At 39.8% G+C, this 16,848-nt stretch overlaps 1 protein-coding gene across 3 annotated transcripts in view; it reads left to right on the forward strand.

Moving 5' to 3' along the window:
- SYT9 (synaptotagmin 9) overlaps positions 1-16,104 on the forward strand; it is a 67,268-nt gene extending 51,164 nt beyond the window's left edge. The window contains exons 4-8 of one of the 3 annotated variants that reach the window (XM_059848396.1): positions 7,753-7,873; positions 8,904-9,075; positions 9,661-9,790; positions 10,369-10,525; positions 11,505-16,104. In XM_059848396.1, the coding sequence (XP_059704379.1) occupies positions 7,753-7,873; positions 8,904-9,075; positions 9,661-9,790; positions 10,369-10,476 (531 nt within the window). In that variant the 3' untranslated portion in view covers positions 10,477-10,525; positions 11,505-16,104. Of the gene's footprint in view, positions 1-7,752; positions 7,874-8,903; positions 9,076-9,660; positions 9,791-10,368; positions 10,526-11,504 lie in introns of those variants that run through there. The other 2 variants (XR_009486793.1, XM_059848397.1) reach the window with 2 other exon arrangements.
- The last annotated feature ends 744 nt before the right edge of the window (positions 16,105-16,848 follow it).

Below are 16,848 nucleotides of genomic sequence, written 5' to 3' on the forward strand. Positions count from 1 at the left end.
AAAGTTAGGAGTATGTTCTCCTCAAGGGCACTGACAGGATTTGTTCTGAAGTTTTCATGAAGGGAAAGGCTCCTACTTTGGCTCCCACTGCCCTCATTTCTGAGGCATCTTGAATGACTGGCACAACAAAAAGTTGAGGCTGAAGAATCCTTCTTATGGAGGCTGGATTAAAGAAAAGTAGTCATGACACAAGGATAATGGAATCAGGAGAGGAGAAAAACAAAAAAAACCCAAAACACAAACTCTAAAAATCCATGTTAAAGATCTTCACACTCTGAAGACAGAGGATATGGTGTTGACTTTGTTTTTGATACTGTCTTTATAGAGAAGTTGCCAAAATGCTCAGGAAACTATGAATTCAAAATCCAGAGTGAATTACATCAAATACTTCAGCTTTCTTCTATTCCTTCACTGCAGTTAAAACGAGCTCCTGAATTGTTTGTTCATGTTCTTTCCCAGTAAGTGAGATCAGACATACCAAGCTCAAAAGGCTTCTTTGCCTATCCGCTTTCATTTTTAAAGAAATGCATAAAGAAAAGAAATAGAGACAATGAAATAAAATTTTTAAAAATGAAATCATAGTGAGAAAATGGTACCCCTTGAAAATTAACTTAAAACATGAAATATAGCCTGACATTGATGTATTGAAAGAATAATTCTAAAAGATAAGCCATTCCCATTTTCCACTTACTTTACTTAATCACATCTCTGTAGATATGGATTGATTCAGGCATTAATAAATATCTCCTCTGCTAGGGTTCATTTCTGTGATTTAAGATGTCATGAAAATAGAATTTTCCAGTCATATCTTTTCTATTCATCTCAAAATGTGTAATGAGAAGCAACTGGTACTCTTCTAGTCACATGCAAATTCAATTTAAATACAGCATTTCAAAAGAGTTTTTATCAGTATATATTTCTCATAGATATAACTCAAAATGACTCTGATGAAATTATAAAAAAAGGAGAGCTAACTTCACAAATTCTTCATGTTAGATACTTTAGCTTTACTGTCACTCCCAAACAGATTATAGTCTGTGGGATTTGTATGATATTTTTGTCCTGGACATGCTCCTCAGCAGAATTAGTATCTTATCACTCAAATTTTATTCCAAGCTTCTCAACAGAGATAAGTAATTTAATAAATGTATATGCCAAAAAGCAGATAACACTACTTAAAGCATGTGTAAGTCATTTGGGCTTAACACATATACCTAGTGTACTTAACTCATCCTTGCCTTAGCTGAGTGAACCTCCTCTGAAATAAATCCTTGCAAAATTCAAATCCCCTCATTAGCAAATCTTAGAATGATGTGCAGTGAAACTTATCTTGCACTGGAACAGTATAATTCCCTTAATTCCTGGAAAGATTTGCAAGTAACTAGGAATATTTTTTTGTTGTGGTTTAAAATGCAACTCCTTTAATGGGCTCCTCAGCTTGGAAGGGAGAAGAAAGAGAGACTTAAATAAAATAGTGCCAATCTGTCCTTTCTGTCCAATTCAAATGATACCTCCTCATTCCATGACACCTCTGCTCTTTTCCTGTTTCCCTGTGTCCTTTGCAGAGACATGTCCAACTGCTACAGGGGGCAGCATGCAGAGCTACCATGGCCTGAGCTGTGCAGCTCTGACACAGCAGCAGAAATTTAGCAAATCTCTAAAACCACTTCTGCCTCAAAAACCTCTCTCCAGAGTTACCAACTTAATAGGAAATAAGCAAGGGCATCAGCGCCTGCTAAGTTCTCCAGTTAATGTTAGCTTGGTGAGATGCATAAAAATATATGTGGGCACCTCACAACCCATAATTAGTTTTGCAACATAGCAGAAAAGTGAAAAAGTAGTGTCTGTCTTTTTATAGCTGGAGAAGGGAGGAACCTGGTATAATTGAGACATATGCTTTAATTAGAGTGGCACAGGCCCTGCGTGGTGCAGGCCCATCACAGCTTCTCTGCTCCAGAAATACAAAACTCAACTTGCCAAAGAAATGAGCACAAACCTCATGAATGCCTAACTTGGGGACAGCAAATCTCCTTCCAGATCTGAGGCAGAAGCAAAATTATATAAATTGTCTTGTTTTCTTCCATCCCCTGCTGCCTGCTTTACATACCCATTTTCTGTACTCTAATGTATCTATGAGAAGGCAGAGGAGAGCTCTGATCCCAAATGTCATTCCCATTTGTCAGAATATCCCTAACAACCAGGTGACCTGGAGGTTTCTCTGGGAAGGTTTGATCCAGCCTGAGCTGCTTGATGCAGCCTCAAAGGCATCAAAGGTGAGGCCATTTCAGGGCCCTTAGTCACCATCCTCTTTGAGGTTACACATCTCCCTGTTTAATATGCTGAGTTATACTCACTGAGCAACAGCATGGAGCTGCTGACACAGTATTGGGAAGGGATTTATCCTGCAGGCTAATCTCCAGCAAAATTGAGTAATTATAAAAACTATAAATCATGTGTGATTATAGACTAAAAGCCTAATGTTACTATTAGAATTCAGCATTTTCAAAGGGTTAATTTTACAGGGGGGAAAACCTAAAATGTTTTCTGGGAAAAGCAGGAACAATAACCCTTTCAGTAGAAGCCACTACAGAAGAAAATTGGTAAAAAAAATATGACACTTATAATGTATCAAGTGTTTCCACCAAGAACAGAGCAAGAAGGAAGCATAATATGAGAGGGGGGCATGTCTTCATGCTCCTAACAGCAATCTTACTTTCCTTGAGGTTTCATGGATTATGGGATTCATCCCATTTGCAGTTTTCAGGCCAACCTTATGATTTACACCTCTGGTTTGAACTCTCCCAGGTAAGACTGGGGCATTTTCAAGGAAGAAACTTCATGCTCTTGCTCCATTGAATAAAGAGCTGCAGGAACACAGCAAGGGCTCAGAGACAAATCCAGGTGGGATTATCAGAGGCCCCCTGTAAGGCACAGCTCACAACATCAAGGCACTCAGCCCTCACCCTGGGCCTGGGGCCCAAGCCTGGGGCACTGCAAAAGCAAAGCTGATCCCAATCTTGTTTCACTTATTTTAGAATACAGGAACAGGCAGATTACAGATTAAAAATAAAGGCTGTGTTTCTGCCTCTGCACCTGGGCAGGTTTTAAGGACAATGGGAGAGTGGTATATTTGTTAGAGGATATTTATTTAGTTATGCTTCCTGCTGAATGGGACCAAAAGAAAAATAATGTAGAGCATGTACATATAAGTAAATTAGAATTTTAATTTAATTATCTTCTGATTATTTTCTTTTGAGTTCCTAATAAAAGTGACAAGCCTTTAGGTCTGGTTATATTAGGGCTGTCACAGTTGCACTGTAACTTGCCCAGTATGGTATTATGACCACACTGAATGAGGTTAGGCACAAATTTGGAAAGTACAATGCGCATGACTTGATAACCTACACTATTTATGAAATCTTCTCCTAAGCAGGAATTCCAAAATGCCCCTGGCAGTGTAATGCCTGTAGTGCCACATTTTGTGGAGTGAACACAGTAATGCTTAAGCACTCAGTTCAAACAGGAACTAATCCTTGCAGAAGATCCTGCCCTCTATCCTTGTTAATTCTGTTCCTCAAAGTGATTTCTTGCTAATACAGCACACCTTTGGTGACAATCCGTGGGTTAAGCTGTGTAGCTCAGTGATTCTAAACTTGTGAAGATGTGCACTAATCCTCTCTGTGCTCTGACACTGGCTTTGGTTCTGTTAGAAAGCTGCATTTGTAGGAAAGACCTGTGTTTACTGGATGTGAGGGTCATGCCTGTGACAGAGCATGGTGCCTGTATCCCCCCAGAGAGATGAACACACACCTGCAGATTCTAGGGGGCTGTGGCAGTGAAGCAGCAGGCCAAAGATCTGGGATTGCTAGCAATATTAAAAGTGGCTGACATGTCCACAGCAGTTCAAAGCTACGCAGCCATAAACCAGGGTGCTACAGAGCTATATTTGCAGTTCATAGAGCAATTGCAAGATGCATTAGAAAAACAAATAGTAAATAAAGAAGCCAAAGGACAAATAATACCGCAATCAACCAGAGATAATGCTAAGAGCTGTCAGCTTTCTCATGTCGACTCGAGTCAGGATTCTGATTTTAGGCCTTTGGTGCTATTTCACCACCACAGAGGGCAGTCAAAGTTTGTGGGGGTCTCTGAAGAACATTCCCTCATTAAACCTTTCTAACTGAACCTTGAGGACCCCTTGTTTGTAACAATTTTCAATGTCGCCCTTTGATAAGAGAAAATAGGGGTAAGACAGGGAGGAATAGCCGGGGCAAGGCTCTCTTTGTTATAAAAATCCTTTCCAAACTTTAGAAAACCTTCACAAGTAGCCAGTATGATGGAGTAGTCATTAATTCCCTACAATTTAAAATGAAAGTATGAGAAGATAGGGCCTCTTTTTCAGACTGAGAGAAGGACATGGCAAAAGGTGTCTCTTCCCTTCTGCTGCCTGCAAGCTGCCCTTCAGTCACATTCTGGGGCATTGGCTTGTGAGCAGACAATCTCACAATCATCTGTGCCCTATTGCTGCAACACCTACAACTTCTACAACTGGAAAAGACTAAAGAAATCACAGGCTCTGTGTCCAGTATAACTCTGTTTTTTTCCCATATAATGTCCTGTGCAGTTTTTCAAGAAGCATTAATAAAGCATTATTATATATAATATATATATATCACATATATATGTATTATATATATCACAGCATTTGTTAAAAAACCCATCACCGTGCTGGTGACAATTGTTTTTCAGTTGTAAGGCAAAGCTTGTGGGTAAGTTATTATAGCCTGATTCCTAATATTGCATTCAACACATGTGATCCATTCTTTTCCTAAGCAGTTCATTTGTGCAGTTCATTTGAGCAGTTATACATGCAGGGTGTGATTCTTCAGGTTGCTCTGTGCATGGATGGGAGTGTAACTCTGTGATCCTTGTGGGTCCCTTCCAAATCAGGACATTCTATGATTCTCTGATTTTTCTTGGCATCTGAATTCAATTACTAAAACAATTGTATAATAATTTATTTACCTATAAACTTCTTGATAAAAATTGGATAAAAATGTTTTAAGTGTTCATTCAGGATGACCAAGTCTGGAGTGGAAACTTCTGCGTTTGGTAGTGGCAGTAAATTTACAGTATTCACAGATTTAATTCCTAGTCACCACGTGGAGCACTGGAGCTGAATATGGAGTATTCAATATGGAGTATGGCTCTGAATTTTGCATTCAGACGCACAAAACATATCTGCATCAAGTAATAATGTACTGAGTGTCTAACATAATGGAGTACAAAACATGTAAGAAGGATATTCTGCAACACAGATATATACATATATATATATATATATATATATGTATTTCAGTGGTGCATAGGTCAGTTGTTGTTTATTGAAATACCTCCATGATGACATAAAATCCAAAATACTGTGTCAATACATTCTGAACCATTTGAAGTCAAACATACCCCTATCTGATAAAGATGAACTGCAAAGTGCTTCAAAATAAATTACAAAAAAGTTATGCAAAATCCCCAATCAATAACTGTCCGTATTTATTCATATAAATATGCCACAGCTGACAATATAGAAGTATGCCAAAATACACAGTTAAAACAACAGACGCCTGATAGGCTTCTTTGTGGTCAGGGAAAACCTGATTGATTCAACAACACTATCTTCTAAAGGGTAGTGACCAATTCAAGAAAAACAACCTATCAATATTTGCGAGAGTGACAAATTCCCAAAAGATGGGTTCAGTCAATAATATCTTTAAATGGCTTAGGAAATTCTGGTCCCCTCAGAGTTGCAGCACAAGAGAGAATTTCACAGTTACAAGTCTCAGCCCCTCAGAGCTGGGGAATTACATTTCCATGTTGGAAGTTGCTCTCACACTGGGAAGGACAAGTGAAAACTTTGCCTCCTGTTTTCCTGGTTATAGGTATCAAGCTCCAGCTGATCCCTGGGAAAATCTCAGAGGTCAGTTATTTTCCTGTAATGATAAGGGCAAGTATTAGCCAAGAAAAATTTATCCTGGATGTGATGACACCTCTTTAACCTGTAGGACTTCTCACAGCATCCCAAGCAGCTTTGATCCTCCCACCAAGTGAGTCTGTGGCACAATTTGTTGCAGCAAGTTTACTTCCAAGTGGGAGTTATCAAGAGGCACTAAACAGCCTGAGTCATAGCAGCCACCTCAATATTGTACCAGCCTTTATTAGCTTTTCAGCCACCCTGAAACACTGATCTTCAGAATGGGAAAGGTGATAGGGTTAAAACACTGATCTTCAGAATGGAAAAGGTGATAGGATTAAAAGCTGGTTATTCCTGACAAATGGCCCATAATATCAGCCTTTTCCTTCTTTGCCTGCATCTCTTAAATAACAGCACAAGGAAAGGACTCTCTTTTGAATGACTATACCGGTTGAGTTTTTTCTTTGAACGAGCTGTGAGCTAAAGCAAAGGTGCCTTTCTTGAGCAAGGGGTTGGACTGAGCAGAATTTCCTTCTGACACATTTTTCTACAGCTGTGTGCCAGCAACACTTTCTGTCCTGCTTATGTCCCCTGCTAACTCCTGGAGTGACACAAAGTGACGGCACAGGCTCTGGGCAGCAGCTGCCTCAGACACAAACCTGTGCTAGGGGCTCCTTCCAGGTATTTTCCCTCTCTCTCTGTGTCATCCACCACCCTTCAGCTTTTGGTGACTGACAGAGAAGGAACCAGCTTGGGAAAGATGAGAAGCTATTGCACAAAGCTAAGTAAGCAAGATAAACATACTCCACAACAGCTGCATTTCCCTTCCCTATAAAACCTGGAATGTGGCCTTGAAAGGATCAGGTAAATTTTTTTTAATTTTTTTTTTCTCAGTCAAGAATGAAATATTAAGTTATAGGAAGCAGGTCTGTGAAAGTGTGAATTCACTGCTCAGTCAAAAAAATGCATATCAAATAAAAGAAATCATTTAATACAATCCTTCCTTTGCTATTTTTTTAATGAAAGAGCTGGATTTCCCTCTAAAAAAATAGTGATGCTTTGTAACTGCAAACAGGGTTTGTAAATTTTCTAGTATTTTTCTGGAACCCTGATGCCATCAACACAGGAAAGGGTTGCAAATTACTCTATCAATGAAACAGATGGATAAATCTACTTAAGGGAGCTTGTCTTTGTGAGGCACAGGACATTGTTGTTGTTATTATTGTAATTATTATGATCAACAATTAATAATAACCCTTACTCTTCTTCTGGTGGAGACTGTCCCACTTCCATAGACACTTCAGACCTGTCACACCAGCTTTCATACAAACTTAAGAGTTGGAAAAAGCTTTGTCTTGCCCAAACAATGGGGGTTTTTTTCTGTGACTGTGTCTGTGGTTTTCTTCCTGCAGACCAGAGAGAAAGGCACAGACATTTGTGGCTGCTTGTCAGTGAAAGAGGCAAATCACTAAAATACATAAAATAGAACAAAGGTTTTCCAGCCCCTCACAGGGTACCTCATCATTTCAATGTGTGTCATCTCCAAGGACTGAGTGCTAGAAACTATAACCTCATTTGCCCTGGAGAACTTTGGTGGTCTAGCAACAGAGTGACTTGAATTTTGTATGCACATGGATGGCTGGTTTATTTAGATATGTTTCAGAATTAAAATTCAGCTTTTACTGCATAACTGCAGATCCCCCAAGGTATATTTTTATCTTTAAATCCTGCTAGGAGTAGAAAAATTGTTATTATTGCTTCACATTATCTTTCTTTTCTTGGAACAGGATAATGTGGATCTTGGTGACCTTATGTTTTCGCTCTGCTACCTTCCAACAGCTGGTAGACTAACTATTACAATAATAAAGGCAAGAAATCTAAAGGCAATGGATATCACAGGAGCATCAGGTAGGAATGAATTTAATGCTCAGTGTGGATTTCTGTTCCATTTCCCTCCAAAGACACAGAATTCAACACTGTCAGATCCCAGAATGATTTTTGAGAGGGGGGTGGTTATACTGTGAGCTCTACTTGAGTACAGGAGCTGATGAGAAATAAATAACACATTTTAGTTTGCTTAGATCCAAGCAACAGTTTAAAATAAGTTGCTCTCTCAAAAAGAGTGCAAGATTATTATTTCCAATGCCACTGTAATTTAGAGTAAAACAAGCTGGCCAAAATGCATTCCCAGCACTGGGAATTTGTTTGTGCAGCAGACTGTTACAGCTATGACACAGAGGCAGACTGGCCCTGTCTGACAGTCCCCAAGAGCCACTGAGCCAGTTCTGCTAATACTGGCATACGAAGAAGATGGTGATCATCCCAGAATCCTTTCAGCAACCCTTTCAAAAGCCCACAGTAAAAAGTATAAACATAAATAAGATTTCATAGATTACATTTAAATACTAGCAGGGAGTTGTAGAGCTCAAAAAGGAGCTACAAAGAAATAGCTTTCTTTTTGCTACATTCAGGAGTTTAAAAATAATTATAATTCTCTTGAGAAATACAAGCCACTAATTGTTGCTCTTTGAATTGTATTTAACCATACATCAGTAAATCCCTTTGTGAAAAACATCGTCATCTTCTGTCTATCCTACAAATGTAACAAGTAATTAGGCTGCTATAAATAGGCTGATACACAGGCTGTTGTATAAAATACTTATACATAACATGCTTCAGTGGATATTTTAATACCCTTTGAGAAGTTGGTACACAACAAGGAGCTTCTTGAACCTAAAAAGTTCATTATGAGCAGTCAACCAGGTAAAGCTTTCAAAGCTGCACTGCCTCCCGTACATTCCATGGTGACAGAGAAGCTCAAATTCCAGTCAGGTCCGGGAGATTAATCCTGCAAGCAGGTATGGGCACACAAGAAGACTCAAATTCACTTTCCATTTGCATTTGTCAAAGATCAACATTGTTCTTATGACCCACACAGATCCCTACGTGAAGGTTTCTTTAATGTGTGAAGGAAGGCGGCTAAAGAAAAGGAAAACTTCCACCAAGAGGAACACCCTAAATCCTGTTTACAATGAAGCCATAGTCTTTGATGTCCCTCCAGAAAACATTGACCAAATTAACTTGTCGATAGCTGTTATGGATTATGACCGGTGAGATGCCTGTAGCTGTCAAATATTGGCTGATAGAGTCTTGCACGCTGGATTTCCACCTAGAAGGATACTTTTGGGGTTTTTTTCCCTATAAGCTGGGAATTAATGTCAGGTTGATCTTGGTAGAAGTCTCCAAATTTTTTGTTTTGCCAGGCAGAACTTCCTTACTAAATTTTAAAATATAGATTTGCATCCATAACTGACATCAGTGAGCTGCAGATGTGTTTAGCAGAACTGAGGTAACTGGGCATTTAAGCACTGATGTTCAGTTTGTACATTTATGCTAAGCCTTGATGTACGCATGCTCCATTTATAAAGTTGTGTCTTAGAGTCTGTTTGCCTTTGCAGCTATTTACAGAACACAGGCAAAGAACCTTTTGTGTGCTACAAAGGGGAAAATATCAAATTGTTCTGAGCAGTGGGAAGTGCAAGGAGCAAACCTATGTATTTCCTAGTGCTTTGTGTTCTCCTTTAGGAGAAGAATTAATCCTAAAAAATATGGTTAACGTTTCTGATGAAATATGCAACTGGTGTGGTTCCAAAGGTAAAATTTTAAGAAAAAAATATTATGGACCATTTTCACAGTGTAGGTCACAATGAGGTCATTGGAGTTTGTCAAGTAGGCAACGATGCAGAGAGTCTAGGTCGCGACCACTGGAATGAAATGCTCTCGTACCCTCGGAAGCCCATCGCTCACTGGCATCCTCTTATGGAGGTAAGGCTCTGATTTATTGCTTCCCCCTTGCAGTAATCATAAATGTTCTCCCACACGGCTTTAGAAGTTGGATAAAATTTTATGAGCAAACCCAAGATCCATGTGCATGAGGTAAATCCTAGAAAAGGGTTTGGAAATGCTTTAAAGTTGAAATGTGACACATTAGTTAAGTCTGCTCCTTTCAGTTTTAGGGACACAGAAGGTAATTGTTGTCTGTAATATACAGACATGAAAACACCAAACATTGTACACTCGATTGAGGGTTTTGTTTTGCTTTTGAAATAAGATCTTGGGTAACTTTCACCGTAATTGATATAAAGAAATGGACCTTGTTTACAGAACAATCAAGACTTATTTTTTTTATATACAACAACCTAATTTGACTTCTTTTCTTATAACAATATATCATCAGTGGCACTAGCACATCTCAAAGGATGCCTAACTGCAGTGACAAAAATATGTTTAAGTGTCTTTGGAGATCTGAGGCGCTCATAAGAAGCGACATGATCAGAAAAGCTTTTCAAGGTTCCTATGGTTTTTTTTGTTTTGTTTTGTTTTGTTTTGTTTTTTGTCTTTAGGGCCCTATTCAGCAGGAATGTTATGCAGGTCTTCTGCGGTTGGATGGCTGCCGAAGATGTTTCCTCACCCTTTTAACCTATTCAGCAGAAATTTGGCATTCCTGTTGAACTCTTTCTTAGCCATATCCTCAGGGGCTATTCCACAGAGTCCAGTGGGGTAAAGATGTCCTTTTAATCCCTCTGTCTAATCCTCTCCCCAGTACAGGGAACACTAATCCTGATTCATGAGACACAGAATCTTCATCAAAGATCGAACTAAATTGGTTCCTAAAGTTACCATGACTTGCTCACATTGTTGCTCTCACTAGCTGAGTCAGGCAGTGCTCCCAGTCAAAGGGAAATATCTTATTTATGAACAGCTCCAGAGTTATCCTCAATGTTGAAAGACAGGAAAGAGCACAGTACCCATATGAAGCCAGGAATGATGCTGTGGGCACTAATACTTGGAGGCAGGCAGTTCACAGCCCCTCTGAGCTTACTTTTGCACCAGAGTGCAGCTGTGTTACCACAGTGCCACTGAAGATTTCCCTGCTTGGTTCTGAGCACTGGCCATAGGCAGTTCCAGAAAAGATTGTCAGGCATTATGAAGATGCTGCAAGCTAGGAAGAATCCCACAGTCTTGTCCTGTGTCCATAAGGAATTGTGTTTCCTGGTGCCACAGCAGCACAGTCTGAGCAGGGAGTGCCCATGGGCTGTGTGGCAGGAGGAAGGCTCCATGCCTTCGCAACACAGCTGCTGCCAGCAGTGGGGCAGCTCTGCCGAGGTGCTTGGGTAGATGCTGGCTGAAGTGCCATGCTTGAAATGCTGACCTGGGCATTTGGGAGCTCTCTGCTACAGCCAAGTGTTGACAGGAACGTCCTGACACAGCACACAAGGTGTGGTGTAAGGGTTACTATTGCCCAGAGCACAAGTGTCTCTTAGCAGAAGTTGTCTACATCCTTATATCCAACCTGTCTTCCCTCTTTGATAAATTTCATTGCAGGTAGAGCCCACAATTAGGTTTTGACAGCTCTTCCCTTTTCACAGGCATCCTGTTCTTTTCATACATGCCTGGCTAACTTCTTTAGATTTCATTACTGTGGATTGCTTTTAATGTCACTGAGAGCTAAACAGAGACATATTTTTTTCCTTCCCAGGAATCAAGTGGGGGAGGGTGTCCAGCGCATCCAGGCTGTGCAGAGAAATATATACACAGCATATCATTTTGGTTCCTGAATCAGGATTAGACTCAGCGAGAGCTTCTGGAACCTCTGTGGCCACAGCCATAGGACCCTGAATATTTGTTGAATAGGACCCTCAGTCTTCTACTGTGTGAAGAGCTATTGGTTTCAAATAGCGTGATGTTATCCACTTGTAGCATTAATTCTCCAGCTGACACTACTGCTACTGATAGATTATTTGTATGGTCGTAAGCATTACCCAAATTGGAGTCATCATTTCTGTTCAGTAGAATAACCCAGGTTTACAAGCAAAATGATAGCAATGTAAACCAACAAATATGGGAAGCAGCAACAAATATTGTCCTTGTATTTGCAAAAAAGGTGCAGTATTGTGAATGATTAGCTTTCTAAGTTGTTTTTTTTCAAGAATGATTGTCATCAGATACTTATTTTTTTATTGATTACAAGTTGCGTCCTCAGTCTCAGCTGGTGCCTCCTTTCACCTGACGTGAAAACAAATTAATAGGGTTCCTTGTAGAAATCCTTCAAATCTGAAAAACTGTAAAAAAAGTTCTGCTGGGTGAGAACAAGATGCATATGGTATTTGTAATGACAGCATGTTCTTTGAAAAAGGAGATAACCATCTGTATAACATGGAGGTTGTTAGTTCTTAATCTTTGTGGATGATTTTCCAGTCAATGTTCCTGAGTCATGTCCACGACACCGCAAACTGTTGGAAGCATGTCCCAGGTGGCAATGCTGGATCATACAAAGAAACACACACACCCCCTGTGTTGTCTGAAAATGCTGTTCCAAATATATAGTGCCTGTGAAGACTTCTTTTGTTATTTGTGGTAGAGTTAGCAGGGCTGTTTTACATGATGGTATATTGTAAATTCTGACAAATTCTGACCATTAAAAGAAGAGAATCAAAGCACTGCATTTTGTCACGTAATGAAATTTGTACCCCAAAGCAGGAGACCCTGGAATAAATTTTTCACCACTCATTTAGCCATGCATGGAGTTCTCTCATCCTCCAGCATCTTCTACAGAGAACTCAACTCATATCTTTACATGGGAATTTTTTTGTTTAAAAGATGCAAATGCAAAGTATGGATGTTTTATACAATACAGCTGTCTGCTGTGTACTTACAGAGAGGGAGCCCTGGTAATTAGATAGAGTTCAGATAAGTTTATGTGCACACACATTGCTTCACATCTAGTATGTGATGAGTGTTCACCAAGCATTTTGGATCTGCAACTCTACTGACACAAGTATGCATGCACAGATTTGAAGAAATATCTAACATTTTGGCCTCAAGTCTAAAAAATTAGTTTTATAACCTATCAATGAGGCTCTTCCACAAAATCAGAATTACTTTTGGGTAAAGAATATCTTGGAACTCACAGGAGATCTTGGATCTGCTGTAAATGTATGCTGCAGGCATAAATCAGAGTTCCTGTAAGCACAGCGGTTTTCAAAAATCTATTGCCATTCCATGGAGAATACAGCTACCACAGGCAAGGGTATACCTGGCAAACTAAACAGCACTTCCAAACCTGCCCAAGCACAACTTCGGGAGGGCAACCACTGAGCATTTCCAAAAGAATGAAAATTATGTTGCCATGGCAAAACTGTTTCATTGCACCTTCAGCTTTGTATCAGGAGGCCAATGGTACATGACAACGTGCATATCTGTCCATGCATCAGCCTCCCCTTGGGCAGAATCCTGTGTTCTTTGCCCAGCAGTCACTGAGGGGAGATGGGCCTGAGCAAAGGAGGAGGAGCTCTTCTTTGGAGTGAAGTTCTCTGATTTCCTGGACAAATCACTCTACATTGCATCTCTGCCTGGAATGCAGAGCGAGCATGCTTCCCACTGCAATATTAGCAGCAGAAACTGCTGGGAATGAGAAAACACCTACACAGCAGGCTCAATTTGTGTCCATGGAAAAGTGCAGGAGCCTTTCTAGGATTTTTCCCCAGCAGCTCAAAGGGACATCAGCTGAGAAGTGGTATTATTATAATAATTGTCAGTGGGTTGTCATTCTTCTATTTTATTATGATGGTCAGTTTATTTAATGCATCAAAAGAATTATTTTGAACAGAATTCTATTAAAACAGGAAAAGAAATCTCAATGACAGTGCACATTTAAAGTGGAACCCAGCAGACTTCAAAAGCTTAGAGATGAGGAAAACCCCCTCAATTTATTGAATTCTCCTAATTTTTGCTCATGACTTGCAAACTGTTACTCAGGCTGGGGCATTACTATGTGCTTTTTACAAATACCTGCCTTATCATAGTAGTACATCTATGGAGTGATGGATATTTTCTATATTTGGATACTTCACTCTTGACCTTTATACTCCACTTAACTAGTGGTATTCCCTAGACGCTAAATATTTTTCTGTTCTGGTTCTGGTTGGCCAGTAGACTGCTGCTGTCTTTGGACTGTATTACAATAATACCACAGCCTGCTGGAAGGACCAGAGGATAGATAATTCTGCTACAAACTCAACTGGAAACCCAGGGAAAGCTATGGTCCCAATGCTGCTCAGTCTCTCTTCTCTGAGCAATGATTCTCAGTAATTACCAGTAGACTCACAAGAATGATTTCAAAGCTGAAACCCTCATTTATTTTCTTATTTGCTGTGAATGCATTATTACACTGTGTGACGAGTATCGTAACTCTAAAATAGAAAAGAAAATCGCTTAGAAATGCATCTCAGCAAGACTTTAATCCCATTTTGCTCTTTAACAACTTGCTATTAAATTGTTACCTCTAGATTTCTATAAAAAGCCTCCGTGTCAGGTGCTGTTCTGTGAAAAAGCAGTGAGTGGCAATGGGAAAACCTTCAGAGCTACTGACAGTGAGGCCGAGTACCATGGACAGTGGCCTGATAGTCTTGTGACTAAAGACTCACAGCAGAACTCCTCTGCAGCTGAGTGCTCAGATATCTCTTTATCTGCTTCCACTGAAATCACAAGACATTAAAAGCATTGCTGTTTTCTTCTGTTTCGCTTTTCCCTGCAAAATAGCCCTAGCAGTGGATAAGCAAACATTCATCTCAATCTGGGGAAGGAGGGACTACCAGAACAGAAAACCAATATGTAGCATAAAAGACCCAGTGTTAAAACTGTTCTTACCAGCCATTGCATGCTCAGTTTTCCAAGCCAGCAGATCCATAAAACACAAAAGCAGCAAGTGTGAGACACTTGTTACATAGAGGTACAATTTAACTGCTCATAGGGGAACTCCTAGATCAATACAAAATGAAACAACAGCAAAGGACAATGCAAAAGAATGAAAAAAAGAGGTTATTTTAGTCCACCCTTCTTGGCTTGAGGGGATGGTTGCTGAGGGGACTTTTGGGTTGTTTTTATTCTTTGGTTTGGTTTGGTTTGATTTGGTTTAGTTTGGTTTCATTCATGTGTTTTAAACACCAAGCATGGTATGTAGCTATATTAACATGAGCACCCAAAGCCAGAGACACAAGAGATATCTTGATTTACATGCTTATCACCTAGCAACATTCCAGCACTGAGGGAACGTGTCTGCAACTGAAATAAAAAATAGCTGAAAGCTCTTTTGGTTTAAAAGTAACAAAAAAAAAAAAAAAAAAAAAAAAAAAAAAAAAAAAAAACAGGGACCAGGAAATTCAGCTGAAAAATTTGTTTGACCCAGCTAGAAATCCATCTGAAATGACTTTGTTGTTAATACATTTTGTTTGAACAGAAGGAAGTGAAAAAAACCAATCAGGTGACTCCATCAGAAGTGTCATTGATGAGATGCTTTTTTCCCCTTAAAACAGTGCATTGCCAAACAATTGCATCTCAGTATCAAGAGAGAAAACAATGGATCTCTTATCTAGTAGGGGAAAAAACTCATACAGTGAAAGTAATCCACAATACTGTAGAATTTAATAGAAGCCCCCTGTGCTGCAGAAAAGGGCAGCAAGTCAGACTTGGTGAAATCACCACCTTGAATCTTGCTCCAGTTAGTGGCACCATGATTGAAGGTGACAGCCTGAAGTGACAGCCTGGCAGCACATGAGCTGAGCTCTGCCAGGTGCGAGGGGTATTCCAGCCATGCCCAAGGCCGGGCAATTCCAAGAGCTGTGTTCACAGCTCTTTTCTAACACAGTGGGTTGGGCAAGGAACCACAGCTGGGAGTTCTCCAGGGCCCTGAAATGCTCTGGGAGCACATCCATCTCCATGGAGGCGCACAGAGGGCGGCGGTGGCGCTGCCCATCGGGGAAGGCATCCCCTGCGGAGTGAAGGCACCACATGGCACACATGGGGAGGTGACAGGAGGACTTGCAAACATCTGGGCTCTTCATTTGTTCCTTTGTTTTGTCTGGGCTCTTCAGTTCCTCCTCCTTTCTGCTCCAATGTAGACATTGTAAAACTGAAATGTTTTACTCGGTTGCATGCTGACCAGCTGCCATCCTCGATACCCGTCACAAAGGTGTGTGAAGAGAGGTGTGTTGTTCTGGTATACTTTTGGTTTTGGTAGCACATCAACATTGTACTATACTTTATTATTTCTTGTTCAATAAATAGTCCTGGTATCTCTATGTTTCATGTCTAATTTTGGAGAGCAGGGCCATACCTGTATCAAGGCTCTCTCAGTTTGGTGGGCATTTTGTTTGTTTAGTAGAAATAATGCATGATTCTTTTCGCAGTGATGGTTTGAGGGACAAAGAAATTCTTAATTTTGTAATATGTATTACAATCTTCTGAACACAAGTAAAAATGTACTGTGATTTATTTATATAAATCTAGTCTGAACAAATAAGTTTTGATCTTAATAAAAACTGTAAGAAATGGTGCAATTGTAATTTATTACTATTTTGTATTCAATAAATATTAAAGTTCAAGTCATTATTCAGAAAGCCAGAAAACACTTTGGAAATGTTTTTGCTCAGTTTTTCTCCACAGATAACATGTTTTGATAAAGTACATGAGGCCAGAGAGAAAAAGCTTTTAATTTTACAGCACTCACACATAATTTAGGAGTTTGGATACTGAAACCTCCTCATGTTTCATCCCATGTCCATAGTCATCATGGCAGAAAGATTATTTGATATGTCAGTGGTGAATCTCATCTGTGTTTCATGTTAAGAAAATCAAGAAGCTACAAAAGTGCTTCTATCTAGTGACATTGTGTTAAATTACCAAAATTAGTAATTAGCATGGCATGCTGGCAAAATTAGCAGTCCTCCTGTCAACACCTGACCAGTAGCTCCAGGAAATTCTGAGAGGTTCCCTGGCAGAGCCCAGAAACAAATGGAAAAGAGCAAAAATATATCTTGTATGAC

The sequence above is a fragment of the Haemorhous mexicanus genome, chromosome 6, assembly GCF_027477595.1.
Source record: "Haemorhous mexicanus isolate bHaeMex1 chromosome 6, bHaeMex1.pri, whole genome shotgun sequence".
Lineage (NCBI taxonomy): Eukaryota > Metazoa > Chordata > Aves > Passeriformes > Fringillidae > Haemorhous > Haemorhous mexicanus.